This window comes from Ciconia boyciana, chromosome 1, assembly GCF_034638445.1.
Source record: "Ciconia boyciana chromosome 1, ASM3463844v1, whole genome shotgun sequence".
Classification (NCBI taxonomy): Eukaryota; Metazoa; Chordata; class Aves; order Ciconiiformes; family Ciconiidae; genus Ciconia; species Ciconia boyciana.
Window position 1 is genome coordinate 195,250,375 of NC_132934.1, and position 20,748 is coordinate 195,271,122.

General features: G+C 36.1%; 1 protein-coding gene across 8 annotated transcripts in view; it reads left to right on the forward strand.

Moving 5' to 3' along the window:
• The window catches only part of N4BP2L2 (NEDD4 binding protein 2 like 2), a 51,689-nt gene that overhangs the window by 22,349 nt on the left and 8,592 nt on the right, over positions 1 to 20,748 (forward strand). For 3 of the 8 annotated variants that reach the window (XM_072850377.1, XM_072850380.1, XM_072850381.1), the window contains 2 exons: positions 1,808 to 1,951; positions 17,125 to 18,935. In XM_072850377.1, the coding sequence (XP_072706478.1) occupies positions 1,808 to 1,951; positions 17,125 to 18,935 (1,955 nt within the window). Of the gene's footprint in view, positions 1 to 1,807; positions 4,044 to 17,124; positions 18,936 to 20,748 lie in introns of those variants that run through there. The other 5 variants (XR_012040431.1, XR_012040430.1, XR_012040432.1 and 2 more) reach the window with 4 other exon arrangements.

The window sequence follows — 20,748 nt, forward strand, 5'->3', positions numbered from 1 at the left end:
TTATTATCCTGCCTTGTTCTTTAAGGAAAAGTACTTGCTCATTTATGAAGTGATTATACACAAGTCCATTCAGTTGTGGATGAGTGTGCACTTTATGCCCTGAGCATTTGAGCTGTAATCTTTTTCTAAGAGTACTAAGATACGGAAAATACTGAATAACTTTGTGCTTCCACCATTTGGCATAAAAGGACTTAGACTTCCTCTTCTCAGTTTTTTTCTGTCATGAGAGTCAAGTGCTTTATGGAATCCCCATATTTCTAGGGGATTGGCTTTTTTCTCTACCACTAACCTTGTTCATGTTCGTGAATGAAATCAAAACTGTTAAGACTTGTTAACTGAGAAGTTAAACATGCTGCTGCTCCTGGATTTCTTTAGCACAATGTAGAAATGAGTAGCATTTAAACAGCGAGCTGCTTGTGATGATCGCTCTAGCTTCTGATGTTGTCTCAGGGAAGAGTGCCTATGAGAAATGCTCTACTTAAGCCTTTTCTTCCCAGAAAGAAAGCTGATAAAAATACACCTTAAGGAGCCAGCATAATTCTGAGTACTTCTGAGATCACCAATTCTTCTCCCGTTCTGAATGTGAAACTAGTGTGTACCTACAGTATGCTTTGAACCCTCATCAACTTGATACATACTTTTTTGTGGTAATAATGTGCACAAACTCTGGGGTGGGGGGAGGAAATCAGTCTTTTAAAATATTTCTGTATAGAGTATCCTCTTTCCAGTACAGCCTGTTTGTTCCCTGTATTGATTTCTGCTCTATAGAACTGAGCAAGTTGCTAAGGAGGCCCATGCTTCTTCTATCCCTGGCGGAAAGCACAAAGATGCAGGCATATATTCCCTATTGGTATGAATTGGAAATAATTCAGCTTGGACACGGTTTCTTGGTGATAAGAATATATCGGGTTACAATAAATGGTTGTCTACACTATCAAAACATTTTGTTTATGTTTTATATCTGTTCTTTTAGATTCAGTTCTGTTACAGTGCTGGCAATTCTCTGATATTCAGTTTGTGCATGAGCCTTGTGATTTTCTTTTTGGCAGAGACCAAAATTTTCTGCTAACATGGATTTTAAGATCCTATTCCATAGATACTAAGGAGATAGATACATTCTAATATAATGTCTAATGTCTCAGGTTCTTAATAGGCCAAGTTCTCACTGACAGTAGCTGTTCAGTAAACACTGCAAGAATAGGCCAATGTTTTCGGCCTCTCTTCCCTTACATGTGTTTTGGTGCATTTCTAAATTTACAGCAAGTATCAGTCAGAGCTAGTCAATAAAGGTATCATGAGCATGCCGTTCTGGTTCAAAACTAAAATTGCTCCTTATTTTATATAGAGATTTATTGATGAGAAAATATTCTGTCATTAAGTCTTGAAACCATATAGTTTCATTTTTTTATGCTAGTTTGAACATTGCTTTCATAAATAGTAGTCTATAATATTATTCATACCTCTACTCATTAGCTAGCATACCATGTAAAATCTGATGAATAAATAGAAAGCAAAGTCCTTCTAGGGTTATTTAGGTTACATAGTCCTGGTGAATAACATCACATTTCTGTATGAAGAAGAATGACTGTATTGTTTTCTGTTATTTATTATATGCAGTGATGAACTGTTAAAATAAACCCTAACACGAGTTGAAAACTGAGAGAATGAGGATACAGTGTAATAAAAGTGAAATTTGAAATATGAAAAGCAAGAAGAAAAATTGTGAAATTAGAGGTTTTTTCTTTTTCTTAAAGACTGTAAACATATAAACATACCAGACAATTTATTTAAATTTTTATTTTTGTAGGAGGAATAAACATGGGGTCACTCGTGAGAAGATTGCTCAGATGTTGGAACGATATGAATATCAAATATCCATACCTATTGTCATGAATTCAGTGGTTCCTCCCCACAAAAACACTCAAAGGCCACCTCTGCAGCGAAGACATAGGTGGGGAAGCAATACAGACTCATGGAATTCTTTCAGTATTTCCAGTAGCCGATAAGACAGTTGCAGTCAGTTAATAAAAATCTGTTACTTGCCCTTCTAAAACACATCATCACCTCCAATAAAGTAGTGGATCTTCTGTGTTTTAAATAGGCCTATTTCAAGACCATTTTCTTCTGGAGGTTGTTCCTTTAACAGACTTGCATGTAAATAAAACTGTACATTAAATGTTTTTTAAAACTATATTTATTACAATTGTAATAACTTTGATTTTAGTAAAATATTTAATATAGTATGACATATAGCAGAGTCTTCATAAACCTAAGACAATGATGTCATATATCAAGTAACTGTTGAGCAGTTTTTTTAAAGAAGAGGTCATATTAGATATCTTTTAAAAGACAAAGCCCCAGAAGAAGAGGTTATTTATGTAATAACCAATTTTAATGATTGTCATTTAGTCTTCTTATCTTTTAGGAGATTTTTTTGAAAAAAATTATGTCCTGGATTGTCCTTTTGTTCTGTTTGGCCTGTATTGCCAATTGGCAAAATTTTGGCATGTATTTTCTGTTTTCAGTTGTGGTGTTTGGTTTTCTTTGTCTCAGAAGCTCATCTGGCAGCTGAAGCAACATTCTGCCAATACAGTATTCACCAGCCTTAAACTGTGCAACCTGAACTATTTTTTTATTTGTTTGTTCTCAGTGGTAGTATATAAACTATGATGGTGGCTGCACACCACTGGCTTTTTTGTGCTGACTAAAAAAACCTAAATTTTATCACTAAAACCCAAAAATTCCACAGCTATGTCTTTCTAAGTCAATTTCTTTCATTTACAATAAAAATGGAGTATTAAAGCATTAGGCTGTCAAGTCCCAGTCCACGGTTGGGATTCATCAATTCAATATAAATAGTGGATACAATTCTGTAAAACCATGTTGCACTCCTGATTTTGGTACAGCCGATGTAATCTGTTTAGCATGTGACAAAGAATGAGCCAGCATGGAGATTGACTAATTTACTGCCCATTTTCTCTTAAAAAAAATGATGAATTTGTAAGTTTTCACTTTGCTTGCTTTCTAACAGCTTGCTGTATTAATAAAATATATTTGTCTTCAGTGTTGTTTTAGTAGTTCAATGCAACAGTTTTTATTATTTTCAAGCTTGTAGGATTTTATACAGATGAGCATCATTACTAACCTGCTAGCTGAAGTAACCTATCTTCAGGTCTAACTACATTTGATTTCCTTATACACTGAATGAGTAAATCCTGAATAGGAAGTTTTGTCAAGAATGTGAGTATGTAGCTAAAAGAATTTTCGTGGTTTCCTATTACTAATTTGGTGTAATAGCCATCAGAATTTTGAAAATTCCAAAGCCAGCGTAATTTTTTTTACTTACAATTTTTGAATAGGGCCTAAAAATTCCTTCATCTTTAAAGTCTGAATACCATGAAAGTTGAAAATCCAGGTATATAATGAAGTATCTTTCTGTGGTTTTCTACACGTATTGTACAAATTTAGATTTGTACAACTTAATGTATATCTGCAATAACATTTTCATAAGAGATTCTATTAACTATAAAAGTTGAAGTGTGTAGTTCCACATTTTAGTAATTGTTTTAATTATTTGAAAAATAATTTAAAATGTTTCAGTAGCGCATGGATTGTTAATATATTGAATTAAGTGTATATATACAAAAAGAAGCTCTCCAACTATATTGTCTTCCCTCATTGTCTTTTATTCATACCAATTATGTTACTGTATTTTAGTTTTCATGGTTATCTTTTTCCGTGTCTTAAAAGAATCATGGAAATCCTTGTAAATGGTCAGTAATACTTTAATTATCCCGAAGTTTTTTATATTTAAACATGAAAACATATTTCAAGTGGGAGGAAGATAAATAGGTTTTAGAAAGACTCATTTTATTTTCTCTATAATACTTTAAGCCATAATAAAGTGATAAAATTTATTGAGGCTAATATTCACATAGTGTGCTAAGGTATAACAAAAAAGAGCTGATTATTGAAAATTGATGTTATGATATCTTTTGGTACCTTCTGTCTTCAGTTTTTAAAGGAAATAGATTTTTTTTTTTTTTTAGCAGTATTTAATTAATATTTAAGTTCTCTTTAACTGAAATTTATATTTAAATAGATGTGAATTCATACTGTTTTAAAATGCTGGAGCATTTTTTTGTGTTAAATTTTTAATAAATTATTGGCGGATGGTGAGTATTTTTGATATGCAAAGCATGTTGATTGATAATAGACTTGCAGTTTGCAAAGGACACATAACAAGAAAGGAATGCTTTGCAACTTGGCACTGTATCAAACATTTCTTGTAAACTGCTTAATCTATAAAGCTGTATTCCAAGGTAAGTACGATGACATGGTAGGTGAAAACACAATGGAATTACTGTCTGTAACACATTTTTGTTTCATGGTATGTTAATATTTCATGAGGATATGACAGTCATGGTCATACGTATATCTCAGACAGAAGCTGCTTTTACACTACAATATTTATATGTAAAAATAATAAAAAGATTATGTGAAATACATGTTGCAGGTATTGAATTTCTCCTGCTCCCTCACAAATAAGGAAAATTCCTTATTTTGTAAAGGAGTATGTACAAGAAATGTAAGAACTCGCTGTTCAGTTAGACTGGGGATCTAAAACTTTTTACTATCTGGCATAGTTTTTATGCAATACACCTGTTGATGTAATGTACCTAGAATGAAGGTTTCCTGTTGTTTTAGATTTTTAGTGAATTGCTAGTTCATCATATTTCATGAAATAATAGTGTCAGAATTTTTTTTTCTTAATGTAACTAGTGCATAGAACCTTAATGTTACAAATGCAAATTCTAAGTATCTCCTGCATACTTCAAGTTAGTGATATGTTTGGCAAGTAAATTTAAACAGAAGAGTTAAGGTACTCCGCTGTAGTTCTAACGTCCTACTCTTCTAAGCGTGAAATTTAAATGAGAATTAATTTGCAGAACATATATAATTTGGTTCATGTAGCTGACCAGTTAGCATCAGCTATATAAGATTACATGTTGCTATAGAAAAAAATAGTTCTAGTTTTACTGCTTCATCTAACCTGCTGTTTCTTCTTTGATTAGTTTACTTCTGGAGTTACCAAAAGTTTTCATCAACCTTGCCTTTGACGGATTATTTAGTCGTCTTGTTTTTCTTTTGTTTGGAGAAGAAAAAAAACCAGAAACAAACAAAATAAAAACCCCAAACCAACAAAACAAAAAAAACCCCACCTCAAAACCCACAAAACCAAACCCTAGGATGTGCTGTTTTTTCCTGAGATAGAGTTAATTTTCTTCACAGTGCCAGTATGGGGCTATGTTTTGGATTTGTGCTGGAAACAGTGTTGATAACACAGGGATGTTTTCGTTATTGCTGAGCAGTGCTTACACAGAGTCAAGGCCTTTTCTGCTTCTCACCCCACCCCACCAGTGAGTGGGCTGGGGGTGCACAAGAAGCTGGGAGGGGACAGAGCTGGGACAGCTGACCCCAACTGACCAAGGGGATGTTCCATACCATATGATGTCATGCCCAGCATATAAAGCTGGGGAAGAAGAAGGAGGAAGGGGGGGACGTTTGGAGTGATGGCATTTGTCTTCCTAAGTAACGGTTACATGTGATGGAGCCCTGCTTTCCTGGAGATGGCTGAACACCTGCCTGCTGATGGGAAGTAGTGAATAAATTCCTTGTTTTGCTTTGCTTGTGTGCATGGCTTTTGCTTTACTTGTTAAACTGTCTTTATCTCAACCCACAAGTTTTCTCACTTTTACCCTTCCAATTCTCTCCCCCATCCCACTGGGGGGGAGTGAGCAAGTGGCTGTGTGGTGATTAGTTGCCGGCTGGATTAAACCACGACAACCTAATGTAACACTTTTTCTATTTTAACATATGTTGTTAAATTATCTCCTGTGAGGAATTCTGTCTTCTGTTCTTGTAGTTGTGTCCTCTTTAGGTTCATTTTAATCTAGTTTGCCATGGTGCATAATTTTTTTAAGCTTTTTGTCTTTAAGAAGAAAGCCAAGATTTTGTCTTTTGTCATCTGTCTCTTGAAACCTGCAGAGATGGTAGTTTTGCTTTGTTTCTCTGCTAATAGATAACTGAAAACCAGGCTTTGTCTAGCTGAGATGGGACCCATAACATTTATATTTGATGGTTTTGTGTCTGTCTTTCCTGATGTAATGTAGACTGTGTCGGTATTGTCATCTTTGAGATGACCAGTAGGATTAATTTTCAGTGAATTAGAAAAAAAATTACTTTTGTATTTTCACATTCATGTGTGATACCTGTAGTTTTAACTGCTGCTTCCTCCTAGCAATCGAGTTTTCTGGAAGAATTGTTTTCCCTCTGTGCTGGTACATGATGGAGATGAGGTGACTAGGTATATGTTGAGAATTGAGGGTTTTCCATACAAAAAAACAGAGACATATATTACAATTCCCAGAGTAAGAAGACATAGTGTTGAAATGCAGTTTATAAAGTTGAAATTAAGTACTCAATTTAAAAGAGTGATCCCATGTTTCATATAGGTCAGATGTGGAAATATTTCACTTCTGTGTTTCTACAGTGACACTTTCTCATTTCCATGTTTGATGTTCTCATTCTTTTGAAATAAAAGCAAGAGTGGAGATTAAAGCTCTCTAGGAATCATTTCCTAGGTGAGAATCTACTTGTACATCAATTAATTTTGGGTTTGTTTTCTTTTTTTCTTTTTATAGGCTAATTGGTTGACTTTAGGTGTAAAGCAGCTTATTTTGAGTTCACAGGAACATATGTGAAAACATAGCTGGTCTTTTAAGTATTTAGAAGATAAAGCAGTAAGTAACAGGGTTTGTCAAGGTCGCATCATCTCAAATTTGTCTAATTATTTCTGTAGTAATAGAGAAGCAGCAAGTGGTGGTTTTTGCTTGAGATAGACTGTCAATGTCATTCTAGATCAAGGATAATAAAAGCATTGAAGTATTGCATCTGGAATGGGTCTTTGCAGTTTCCTTTTAGCTGATAATGCTGCTGCTTCATTTCTCAGGTAGGCAGGCAGTCCTTGACTGTTTAATGTGTACCTTACTGATATATAGTGCTGTTGTAACAATACCATGTTGTGCCAAGTCAGAACATACTGTATCCATGAAGTAATTTTTTTTCAGTTGTACTTGCAGTGTTTTTAGTGATGTTAAATATTTTTCTTTTTTAAGCTGTTAATCAAATTCAACTTTTCTGTTGTGGTCCCTCAAAATGATATCAGAGTAACTGCTTTATAATTGTGTGGATCATCCTGCTTGTCCTTTTTAAACATTTTCCTTATACTAACTCTGTAAGTATTCTAGGGTTTTATGGAAACATAGTAGAAAAATATTTTATGAGCAAAACTTTTGGAACATGTGCTTGCATGTTGTCTAACTCTACTGACTTAAAAAAGCATGAATTCTTTAGTGGATGTTGTTTAATCTGTTCTTAAATTGCTAGCAGACTAAAAAGTGCTGCTTTAGCTGACTGAATAAACATTTGCTTATTTCTAAGGGGATTATTGTATCCTTTACAAATCAGTCTTGGTCATGGGCTTGTAATGCTGTTTGGCTGTTATTTTATTCATCATAATTCTAATAATTTTTTTTTCTTTACTCATCAGCCATAGGTTTTGGTAACCTAAATGATAGGTTATAATAGTCTATAAGAAGTTCCTGAACAGCTTATCCCACATCTTGCTCTTAACCATGAAGAGTTTCTGAAGGCTCATGAACCTGACTTAAGACTGGATTGACTATATTACTTTTCCCACATCTAGCGTTTTTCCTGATAGTTTTCCTGTATTGCTTGTAAGATGAATACACTGCTTTACAGGGATCTTGACAACAAAAGTATAGACATTGGATCTTTTACTTGAAGCAAGACAGGTATACATATTTGAGCTTCATTTGCAGCTCTTTGCAGCTGTTTGGTACATGTGCTAAATATTTAATGAAGTATATCTGATAAAATTTCAAAACTATTTTCACTTTATGGAAACTGCAGTTAGAAGATTTTGCTTATGGCTGTGCAGCAAAATTGCATTATACATAGGAGTATAAATAGAATTCTGTGTATGTGTACGTAGAAGGCACAGTCAGAGCATTGTGCTTCATTCTGTTTCTGTTTTGTTCTAGCAGTCTAGGCTGAGTTCTTGCTTCTAATAATGAATACTTAGATTACATCCATAATGCTGCCCTTTTTGGTCCTAGGTCTTGAGGAGAGGTTTTATTGTGAGTAAAGATAGCTTATTAGGGTTTAACTTCCTACTGCTCTGTAGGGAATTGAGCTGTAAAGAGATTAAATGAGTTTGTCTTCTGCCTGGTTAGTTTGTGGTGCCTTTGTTGAGAATGTCAAGCTTTGAGATCACTGGTACACGTAAGATGTGACGTATTGGGGTGAGTTGAGCAGAGGGTGATGAGGGCCTGGAGCACCTGATATACAAGGAGAAGCTGGGAGAAACGGATTGTTCAGCCTTAAGAAGAGAAAGCTATGGCTAAGATAGCTTAATGCTGTCTTCACCTAACTAATGGGAGAGTATAAAGGTGGAGCCAGGCTCCTCTTAGATGAGAAGCAATGGGTAGAGGTTGCAACATGGGAGATTCCAATTAGATATTAGGTTGTGTAATGTCCATACTTGGAGTATTCAAAACTTGTCTGGGCAAGGCACGGAGCAACAAGATCTAGGTTGGTATGGCTTTGAGCAGAGGTTGGACCATATGATCTCCAGAGGCCCCTTCTGACATAAATTATTCTGTTGTAATGGATATAGTGAGAGCAGTGTCCAGAATATCAAAAGAGTTAGCTCTTGCCTATCAGAGAAGACTTTTCAATCACTAACAGAATTGCTGCCTGGTTTCAGGGTGTCAGATGCAGGCTTGCATTAACACAGCAGTCCATGATTCTCTTATTCTGAGATGGGCACTAAGTTTCTGGCTTTAACTGTAGCAGCAAAACTGGCTGTACCATTTATTCTGGTTATTTTGTTTCATAGCTGTATTGACAGTGTTGCTCACAAGTTCCTGACTACACCTTTAGACGATCCCCTTTTTTCTCCTTCAGGCAGTGTCTGTGACCACTTGTCTCTTGTTAGTTGTATTGTCTTTCCAGGCTTAGAAAATACTGGCATATATTAGTGTTTATCTAAAGTAGTTTTTTATTTCCTATCCAAAGACAGACTTCTGTTGACAGTTACTACATTGCAGAATTGAAAGACAGTTTTCTGCATCTGTTCATCCCCAGCACTCTAGGAATAATACAAGGCTGTTTTGTAGAAAGTAGTCATCTTTAAGGGGTAACTCATCATGTCTTTTGAGTATCTCTAGTCCTTTTGGTGAAAGATGTTTAAAAGGGAAATAGGGAAATGAGTTAATACCAAAGAGTAGTATGCAGAAATAGTAAGTAAAAATTGGATGCCAGTATGACAAAATACTGAGATTTGTTGAAAAAGGCATAATACCTTCCAGAGAATGCACATTATAATTGAATGCTATGTAGCTCTCAATATTTCATATAGCATTTGAGATGCATAGAATGAGCACAATACCTGGAGCAGATGTTCTGAATAGCAACATTGTCTGCAGTTACAAGTATTTGCATTTTAATGTTGCTCTGGGTTAGAGGCTGGTTACTTAATATTTACTGGTACTGTTTTCTTTACTGTTTTCCTCTTGTAACTTTTTTCCCCCCTTTTCTCTTCTTCTTGAACCGCATCTTTCTCATCTGTCTGAGTCCTGTGTGTTCAGTTACTACAGTTGTCTTCATAATTCTGTATCCATCTCCCCCTTCCCTTTTCTTCCCTGAACTATAAACTTGTGTGGAGAGCTACACCTTATTCTGTTTTTTTTTTTTTTTTTTTTAATGCCTCAGGTCAAACTGATGCTGATTTAAAAACTGAGTATATATATATTCCCCCTCCCCCCAGGCTGTCCTTCTGAATTTTTTTCTTGTTCTGCTGAAAGTAATATTTCCTGTCATACAATATATTTTTCTTCATTCCTTTTTTTCTTAGCCTCATTAAGTTTGCAGCATCATCTTGTGTTTTCGAAACTCATACTTTTGTTCCCATGATTATGGTCTGTGCTTTGGTGGCTATTTAATTACATGCCTTTGCTACAATTTTGTTGACTGAAGCTATTTAAATACAGCTAAAATCTGCCATCTTTCATTGAAAGTTCCTAACAGAAAATAGCTTACTACCTACATCAAAGTATTCCATTCTGCTTTCATTGTACTTCTGTTGCTTCCTTACAGTCCCACCTGTATTTTTCCTCAACTTGATTTTGCTTGTGTCTTACCTCAGACTTCATTTTACATTTGTTTTGTGTGTGAATGTGCCTTGGCAGGAAAGGCCAATGCTTCACCCTGTAAATCTAATTTTGACTTTTAAAACCTTTGTGTTGTATTTGCTTATCTCTATATTCTGTTTTGATGGCTGTCATCTATGTGTTCAAGTACTAAGGTGATACATCACAATATGTAGTTCTCTTTATTTTCTGGTTAAACCAATGATTTGTTTGTTTGTTTATTTATTTAAAGAGTAGACTCTATAGTGGCCAAAATACACAATGAGGATATTTTTTAGGAATTAGGATCTGGAAAGTCTAGGACATGATTTATTTCACAGCCTCATGAGAACCTCAGTAAATCTGCCTTTTCCTGGGTAGAGCTTCTCGAGTGGAATTGCATAAGCACATGCCTGGAAAGCAGTAGATTGTAGGGGAGAGGAACTGAAAAACGGATTGTGAGGTGTCTCACAGAATTTAATTTTTGAATACGGATCTTATTCCAATCAAGGTTCCACTCAGATTTAATACGGTTGTATTTGAACTGGTTAGATTATGTATACATTATGCAATATGTTATATCTGAACAGCAACTCTGTTTTTAATTTGGAAAGAAAAAGGTTGAGATTTTTAAGGTAATTTATTACAGTTTGCGTCTTTTTTCAATAGCTGTGAATTGGCCATTAGGTAAATGGGCTTTGCGTTTGCGGTGGACAATGTTGTTTGTCTGGTCAGTCGCAGTCTTCACCAGCGTGCTTCATGGTTTTCAACCTGGACCACCAGCTTTGTAAGATGTGGTGTGTGAAGTGTGCTCCAGTGTTGCTGAGAGGAGGGTGCTTAGGATTTAGTGAGAACTGATTGCTTCATATCCACATATGCAGTAGTGCTATAGTTTGTCAGACGTTAATGAAAAACTGAGACTGGTCATTGTCTGGGAAGGTGGGATTTTTCTATCCTGTTACAGATTTTTGAAAGTGTTCCTTAAAATCTCATATAGAAATGTCTTTACATCAGTAGAAATTAAGGAGCACTGCTGCACAGCAGGTTACACCAAACTTTAGTGCAAATTTGACTATAGTTCCTATTTCTCCAAACTCCTTCTCAAAGCAGTGTATTTCTTGTCTAAGTCTGGATTAATTTCAATCAGGTTGTCTTCATGCTTGAGCTGGTGTCATCCAAGTAATAGAACTGATGTCATCAAACTTGACAACGTGATTCATACTGTACTTCCAGTGCATAACATTGGCATCTGTGTCCATCATGTTCTCTTCAAAAGACTAAATGTTGACAGAGAGAACTTAAATGAAAATTGATTCTATGAGCCTTCATGGGTGAGAAGGCTGATGATAAAGCTGCAGTTTCTTCTCTGTATTGTAAGTACATCCCCTTAAGATGGATTCCTATCACTTGTAGCATTTCACTTTGTCCTTTTTTTCTCCTTGTTAACCTGCTTTTTAACATTGAGCCATACTTAATGGTGCAGAGAAATCCAGTCAAACAAAAGATGGTGTCCCTTCTCTGTCTGCTAGAATCCATCAGTACCTCTATTGCTGATTTTATTTTTTTTTCTTGTTAGAATTTTGAATTGTGTCAGGTGAGATACTGGTGGCACCTAAATGAGGTTGAAAGCAGCTTTTGAGTTGTTTCACTTGTTCAGGAAGTAGATGTTTGATACTGGACACAAGGATATTCAGTGTGTATTCAGGACTTTTCCTTTATTAAGGACATTTCCTTAATGTTGATCAACATATTCTATGACTAAGGAGTCGAAATAAGAGATTGGCTCTTTCAGTCAAAAGACATTTATTACTTTCATGAACCAGGCAGGACAAAGATCAGTCAGATCACCCCACCTGCAACTTCTTGTGGAGTGAATGCACTGTCATTTGAAACTGAATTGCTGTTACTAGCATTTCAGGAACATGGGTTGCTTGGTTGGTTGGTTGGGTTTTTTATTTGGTTGATTGGGTTTTTTTACTTTGAAAAGTAAAGTGGTTGCACTTTGCAATGTAACTGAATGAATGAACAGCTTCTAAAGGCATGCTTTGATCAAACCAATTGTATGCTGTTATCTGTGTACTCTCTAGATCAATGTCTCTTGTGCCTGGACTATAACAGGGCAGCAGTCTGCTGGGTGATTATACATTGCACGGAGCTGGATATACATCAGTCCTGTAGAAATGATAAAGATTGGAGTAGCTCTTTGAGCATTGTGATAGAATAGCGTATTTTATGAAGGCGAGTATTTAAATCTCACCACCACTGGCAATGCTGTTGAGAGACAAAAGAATAATAAATATGGAGTTACTTCAGATTCAATCCAGTTAGTAGGATCTTTACTGATTTGGGGAGGGGAGCTTTAATTTGCAACACTGTAATGTGTAAACAGTTCTTACGAATCATTTACGGTGAATTTCCTTAAGATGGGCTGTGAGGCCACCTAACAAGTTGCTGCTGACAGTCGTCACCTTGTCCCACCAACCACTTCCTTTGTCTTAGCAACACACTTATTTTACTTCTTGCTTTGGTAAGTTAAATCAGCTCAACAACAAAGCAAGTACTTGCTTTCTTTTGATGCTGGCTCAGGCAGGTAAATCCACCCACAAGGAGGGTGGTAGAGCCAGAAAAGACAGGTAGTGGAAGTGCAAGGGCAACATCTGGAACAAAGTAGGAAAGGGTGACTGAGACTGTTTCTTCAGCAACAATACAGTGCTAAGTTGGATGCTCAGCTGTCTAATGGAATTTCACCTTTCAGGAAGCCCAGTAATACTGACAAGTTATTTTGTATGTGTTTTTTTCCAGTTGCTTGATCACCTAATACCAGTAGTCCATTTGGTTTTGAGGAACTGGATCTTTATTACTCATTTCAGTATTAAAGGCAAGATACATAACAAAAAGGCTGGTACCATGACTTTTTTTTTATTCCAAAATTATAACTTCAATTTCTGTTTGTTGCTGAAGTAAAGTTAGGTCACAAGGAATTCAGCAATGCACTTGGACTTACTAGGTGGAGAAGGTGAAGAGTATCCCAGTAAATGCCATTTTATTTAAGCAGCTCTACTATAATTTTGATGTTGAAAACCCACTCCAGAGACTTTGGAGATTAATGATAACATACATTTCTGAAAGAGCATGTCCCTCATTGCTAAATGTCATATAAAATTGTTTTTTAAATTTATTGGTTCCTTTTATTTCATTACAGCAATGACTGCAGGCATTTTTTGATATCAAGCAGACATCAGCTTAGATGTATGCTAGACCCAAAGTTTGTACAACTGCAAAAAACTAACTCTTTTCTGGTTTTGCCGTTTTCCAGCAAAATGTGTCTAACTTCTTTAGATCATTTACTTTGCATGTTCTGCCTCAGCAATCATGAAAGTGCATTTGTTTCTCCAGTAAAGAGCATCATCTGAGCACTGACACTCAATCAAGCTGGACAGTGCTATTTTGAGCAGTAGGTTACAACCTTGAAGTCATATGTAACAGAGTTATGGCAAAAAGCTTTTAATATTGTCTAAATGGTAGGCTGAGAAATTTCAAAGTGGTGTTATGGAAAGGCAATTCCTATTTCAATAAAAATACTATTACATTTTTTCAGGTCTGTTTATAACTAACCATTTTTTTAAAATGCATAATATATAGCAAAATTTAAATATCAACTGAAACGGCACCTTTTTTCTTTTCCCTTCTGCGTGTGTTGTATGTGTTTAAAAACAACTTACTAGCAAATGCCCCTGTAAAGAAATCTATCTCCATGCTGGTTCTTGAATTTTCTCAGTGTTTGTGTGCCATATGGTTTTACAATAAGGAAAACTCCTCAAAAGGCATGTAGGTGGACTAAAAGAGGAGGAACTAAGATAAAACTAAAGAAAACTAGTAGACAATTTGCTTCATTAAATGCAAAAACCTTAACATGATAGTGGGTATACCCCAAGCAGGACATTTTTAGCTATGCCATCATGGTGCATTAGAGTGTTTCTTTGGGATAGTATTTTCTTAGAATCAGTTGGAAAACAGAATTGCCTGGAAAAGTGAAGAATAATAAATTTTATCATTCTGCATTTAGTAGTTTATCACTTTCCTTTTTGCTTTAGTCCTTTCTTCAGGAAATCCAAACCTTTAGAAAACTAATTTTCCTGAACTGCTATAAAACCTCCATGTTTCCAAAGCATAGAAATGACATTGTTGTATTTATTATGAACTGTTGAGTGTCACTATTGAAGGTCATATCCAGGTATGCTAAATCATCAACCTGGACCAGCATTTGCATTCGTTATTATTTTGACAAGGAACAATTTCAATGCAATAATAGCTGTTAGTTTCTTTGGATCATCTATGTTCTTCTCCTCCCATTATTTGGTGGGTGTATTTCTGCTGTTCTTGCATTCTAATGTGAATCCTGTCCAGTGTGGTTTTCCTTCCTGATTCAGAATTAATGGTGAGAAGAGGAAATAAATGTGCTGACCTCTGAGACTTTTTTTTTTTCTCATTTCTGCAAAGTTCTACAATACCTTTTGGTGTGGCATCCTAGCCTAAGAAAGTTTCTGTCAGCATTGTCCTGAAAGCGTTGTCAGATGTGTCAGGAGTTAGGCACCAGAAACATGCTTGAACCAGTTCACTGGTTCACCATACAGAAGTTCACTTCCATCAGCAGCAGCACAAATTCACATCTGGGAGAAGTGAGTGGTAAGCAAGAGTATAACTACAATAATACCAAGACTGGAGAATTCCATCCCTTTCCTGTGCCACTGCCGACAATGGCAATTTGGTTGCCATTTCTGCAGAGTTGTTACGGCAGCACAAGGGCCTCTAGGTACAATACTAAATTATTCTTGGAATTGGTGCACAGGTCTGATGTTTTATTCCCCACTCCATTAAAAACAATTAAAAATGGGACATTATTTTCTGTTTCACTGGTAAGGGGTTTTATGCTTCTGAAAACTTCAGAGAATTTCCTCTTCTAAAAACACTTTCAAGTAATGAATTTTCATCACTGAAGAAGAAAGTTAATGGCAGGATTTAAGACATAATATGTGATTAGTATATGATTTCTGCAAATCTGGGTTATATGTAAAAAAGTAATCTCTACAACTACCATTGCAGATGCTTCACTTGTATATAATTTAATTCAATAGACAAATAAGATCTATTCAGTCCTAAAACTTTGTCTGGCATCCCATGTCCCTTTTCTGGGGAGAAAGGAGGCATGTTCCTGAGTAGGGAACATACTGTAAACAGAATTCAGGGTGGAATTTTTCTTGGCTAACTTCAAGCATCTGCAGTATAGACATCTGCGCTTAAACCATAGGGCACTGTATTGAAAATATACTGATGTGGAAAAGGGGAAGTGAGTTTTCATTACTCAGAGGAAAGCACCATGTAGACTTAAATGCCAACATTTGAAGGAAATTCCATTTCTTAGTAGGATGTCTCATCTGGATGCCATTATAGGGCAACAAAATTTGTGTGCTTTCCAACAAGATCTTTTTGCAGATCTGTAGTGCTTGTTGCAGCAATATCAAGGCACTAAGACTTGAATCCTGTTCCAGTCAAGTGACTTTGTGGCTATACTGAGGCTGAGAAGGCTGCTGAGGTGCTTCACACTCAGAGAATTAGGAGGGTTTGCTTTGTAGAGTTCAAATTAGAAAGAATTTATATGAGACTAACAATGAATAAGTAAGGATAGGTTTCCATAGGTGACCTTTAGGTCCCAGGTTGCCTGCTAGTGACTCTGGCTTCCCTCCGCATGCGTGGTCACCCTTTTTTTTTTAAAATTATTATTGTTTTTATTTCTCTCTCAAGAATTTCAGAATACAGCACTTAAAACAGCTTATGTTACATACGGATGCCCAGAAAATAACTAATTTTACCCTATAATGCTTCTAGCTACTGCTTTGTTTGCTTTAGTGTGTGTGAAGTACCATCCTGAACAAAGAATTACAGAAAAGGAACAGAGCTTTGATAGGAAGATTTATCAGTCAAACTTAGCTTTGAAAATCTCATCTCTCTCTGAGGAGTTGCATAGGGAGAAGTTAGATTTCTAGACTAGGTTTTTCTTACATGTGTTCATTTCAGGGTTAGCTGGCTGACAGGCTAACATCAAGATTTCAGAGAAGTCACTGTTAGGGAAAGCAGACAAAAAAAATCAGACGTTCTGAAAAGAGCTACAAAATTAATTGTAAATAACTGCCTACAATTGTGTTAATTTTTCTGTAGTGTATTATTTTGTTGCTAATAAAATATGAAATATTTTTTCAAATATATGTGCGTCCACACATAATATACTGAGCAGTAAATATCAGAGTTGCTGTGGTTACTGTACCTTTACATTATTCAGATTTTTGGTTAGTATGTTTTGAATTTGAGTCCAGCTTATCTAAGTATAGTCCATTTAATCTTAATGGATGAAGTTTTCTTACTACGTCCTCCACTTAGTACCTTTCTGCTCAGCATGACTTTAATGAAATTTCAGAATAGCAGTAGCTCTTTATCTATTATTCAAACATCATTTAGAAAGATATCCAGCAACACGTTGTTTGGTCTTGCAATGATTTGTTATACTTCTTGTAAAGCTAAGTTAATGAGATGGCGCTTGTAAAGCTAAGTTAATGAGATGGCAGCTATGTTTATTTAAATTGGTTTAAAATGTTCAAGATTGTTCTGAATGGTAAGGTGTACATTTGTTTAATCGATAGAAGGTTTTATTTGAGATTTTATCTATTTAAAAAAGCAGATGGTCTGTGTTTGATCATCATATTAATGTAAAGGACCTATTCTTCAAATTGAACACCACAAATACATTATACTGAATTTTTTTTTTTTACATTGAATTTTTTTTATTTTTACATAGGGAGGCAGTTTTAAAGAAGAATCCTGGGCACCTGTTGACAAAAGCAAAGCAGAGGAAAAAGCGAAAAAGGAACAAAAAAATGAAAGGCAATCATACAGAAATTACGAAGAAAAAGTTAGGCAGAGCAGCTCATCATCCAATTCCAGATGACCAGGACACGTCAGAAAGTGAAGAGGATGATTCAGAAGAAGAAACCAACAAATCATTGTGTACATTCAGTGAAGGTCCAGAGGATCCAGTAACAGTTTGTGAAGAACAGCCTAATGGTGATGATGAAAGCCTCAAAGAAGGTGCAGTGGTTTCAAGAGAAAAGTTTCCTGTTACTGTGTCTGAGGTCTCAACGATGTTGAACAGTGCATTGAAAAATGAATTGCCTGTAGAAAGTGACCATTCACTTCTAATAGATGTAAGAACTTTTACTACTGAAAACCTAACCAAAAATGCATTTGATGATGAGGAAACAAATCAAAGGCACAAAGAAAATCTTTGCAGAAGCAGTTTCCTAAAAATAAGCAATGATAAAAATTCCATCCAGGAAACAGAAGGCATCTCTGAAGATTATAACACACCACTGTTAAGCACAGAAAACAAACTCAGATCATATCAAATTACATGTGAACCTGACGTTGAAGCTAAGCTGTTAAGTTTAAATGGTGAAGAAGAAGAAATCTCTCAGTGTTACAATTCAAAGGTACATGATAATGTGCCTGATAATAACACAGAGGACAAAGGTGCATTAAAAGCAGAAGAGAATAGCTCTAATACCTGGGCTTTTTTTTCAATTAATTTACCTACTGAGGAATTGCAGCTGGGCTTTCGTACCCAAGTTTCTCTCTCTTCTTGGTCTGAGGATAAATTTGTAGGTGAACAAAGACCCCCAAAAATGAGGAAACCTAAACAGACTCATACAAACAGTTCAACACAGCTAAACTGCTATTGGTCAAATGAAGGACTGGTAAAGGAAAACCATCAGGTAACAGTAACTGAGGAGGCTGGTAATATAAGCAATGGTGTATCGGCATCTCCAGCTGGTGAAGTGCCCTTGGATTCCCTTGTGGAAGCCAGGGCCACCTTCATGCAGTGTTCGAGTGAAGTCAATGTTCCAAGAAATGATGCTGCAGCAATTACATCGAAGAGGAAAAGATACAGAAGAATTGTCAACTTGGCACCAAAGTTTAATCTACCAAGACAGATTGCTGGTAGTACAGAGGGAGGGAAGGAAGTCCCAAGAAAAGATGATGTTCCCCCAAAAAGTGTTTTAGAAGTGGAGCAAAAGAGCTTTCTAAGCAAGGACTGTGGAGAGGAACGTGAGCAGAACCGTGCATTGCAGAAATATTCTGCACCTTACAGTGGCACCAAGGCAACCTATTCCTTGCCCGCCCCAGATGCAGACGCTCTGTTACAGGATATTTCTTACATTCATTCAGGACAATCTTCTCCTATGCCAAAATATTCCTGCAGGGTTTGTGTAGTATCCAGGACGAAGGAGGAGCAAGCTAGAACTCTTAAGCAACAACAGGTAGTTGATAAAAAAGAGGGCAAGAGTGAACAAGTTTCTTCAGAGGTTACAAATAGCCAACCAGATATTTTGTCTTCTGTTAAAGTTGTTTCTGAATATCCAGAAGATTCTAGTATATTGGCAAGCTGTGGTGAGAATGTGCACAAAGCAGATGACCCTGAGCCAGCAGAGGCCTCACAACTTGAAGATAATCAAGATGTGGACATGAAATGTAGTTTTCTGGGACTTCCCTTATCATTAGGATTTGCTTTTCAACTTGTCCAGCTCTTTGGTTCTCCAGGTCTTCCACTGGGTAATACTCTTCTTACTACTCCTCTGTAAAAAAACAACCAAACAAAAAACCCCACAACCCCCCAAAACCCAAAACAAACAAAAAACCACCAAAATGCACCCCAAAAAACAAAACAAACAAAAAACCCCCAAATCCCTATGATTAAATACTCAGGTTTATTTCAGGTACTAATTAATCAAATATTAATCCTATTGAAAGGAATCACTGCTGCTTTGGTGATTATTTATTTTATTTTATTTTATTTTTTTACCTAAAATCTTCTTCAGTCTCTGTCAAAGGTGCCGTTGGATTTGGCCTCATATTTGTAGTCTCTGTAGTAACAAAGACTTACTAACTTTAAATCCAAATCCTACTGATTAAGACTTTGCTGTGTTGATTACAAAACTAAATGAAAGCATGGTACAAAATGTGTGTTCTTACATAAAGGTTACTTGTTTGGTTTTATATTCCACCTGGTTAATATAGTAGCATTCCTTTTTCTTTATTTAGTAAATTCTTCATAGACCCTTATGTGGCTTAGATAATGTTGAAAAACTTTCCCAGAATCTAATTTAATTTGAAAATCAAGTTATAAGATGCATTTTCTGATACTGCATACCTTCTTTTTAATCATGCATGATTAAGAAGTGGCACAGTTGTATACTTGCCTTCCAGAGCTCCAATTGTCATATTTTTGTACTTTCAATTTAATCATTTTAAGTTAGCGGTTAGAAGTATGATGATCAGTCCTCGAAGGAGTTGTGTGTGGCAACCACGATTTCCAAATTTACTGCAAGCTAACGTAACTGTACAGAGCTGTAGCCAGCAACAACAGACATTTGTTTGGAAATCACCCTAAGACATGGTGCTGTGTATGCACCTGCTGAAAGAGCCACATTCCCCGTGCATGAAGTTCTGCAACTTCTTTAGTCCAAATTTAGTCTGTAGAAAAACAGTAACTTTGATTTGGCCAACAAAGAGGATTGAAAAAAACACAGACCATTTTTTCAGCACATAGACCTTTACACCTGTTTGTTTCAGTAGAACTTAAAATTAAGCATGTATTTTCATATGAAAATTTTAAGATGACAGCTGAGGAGCAGTTTATGTCTGTTTATCTGCCCAAACTGACCTTGGGATTCTTTGTTTTTGTTGCACAAGTCGATGGCAATGCTGCCTGCCAGAACAGTGATGGCAAACCACTGGCAGCACTACTAGGCTTGGTACCGGTACATGTGGTGTGGTCCCCAAAGGACCTGCAGTGCTGCTTTATCTAAATCCGGCACCACACACTTAAGGATTTGCCATATAGAGCTAAAACAGAGCAGGGAAGTACTGCTCGTGTCCTCAACTATCACATATAAAACATTCTTCTTGTCCAAACTTGCTGAGTCTTTATACCTGTGATCTTAAATTTCATCATCTAAGAAGGAGTGGAGTTGGCCATGACTTGAAAACAGGGATCTGCTGGGAAAAAAACAAAAACAGGCATTCAGAAACTCAATAGGTTAATGAACAGAATGTTGTTCTTCTCTGAGGCGGTAACAGGTGAAATTCTCTGGTGTTTAGATGAGTTTCCTTTGGAAATAACCTTTAAGAAATACAGACCCACACAGATATCTCTCTCGAGCCCTGCCAGCTTGTGATTGCTGTTTGGTGGGGGTTTTTTCCATCAAAATTGTGCATGATCTCTGCAAAAGGCTGGCCACATTCTGATTTGACTATAATTTTCCTACAATTTCAAAAATTCTTGTGGTTTTTTGTGGCCTATTACATATTGGTAGGCTACTATTTATTCCTGTACAGATTTGATCTGTTGTATTTTACAACACTG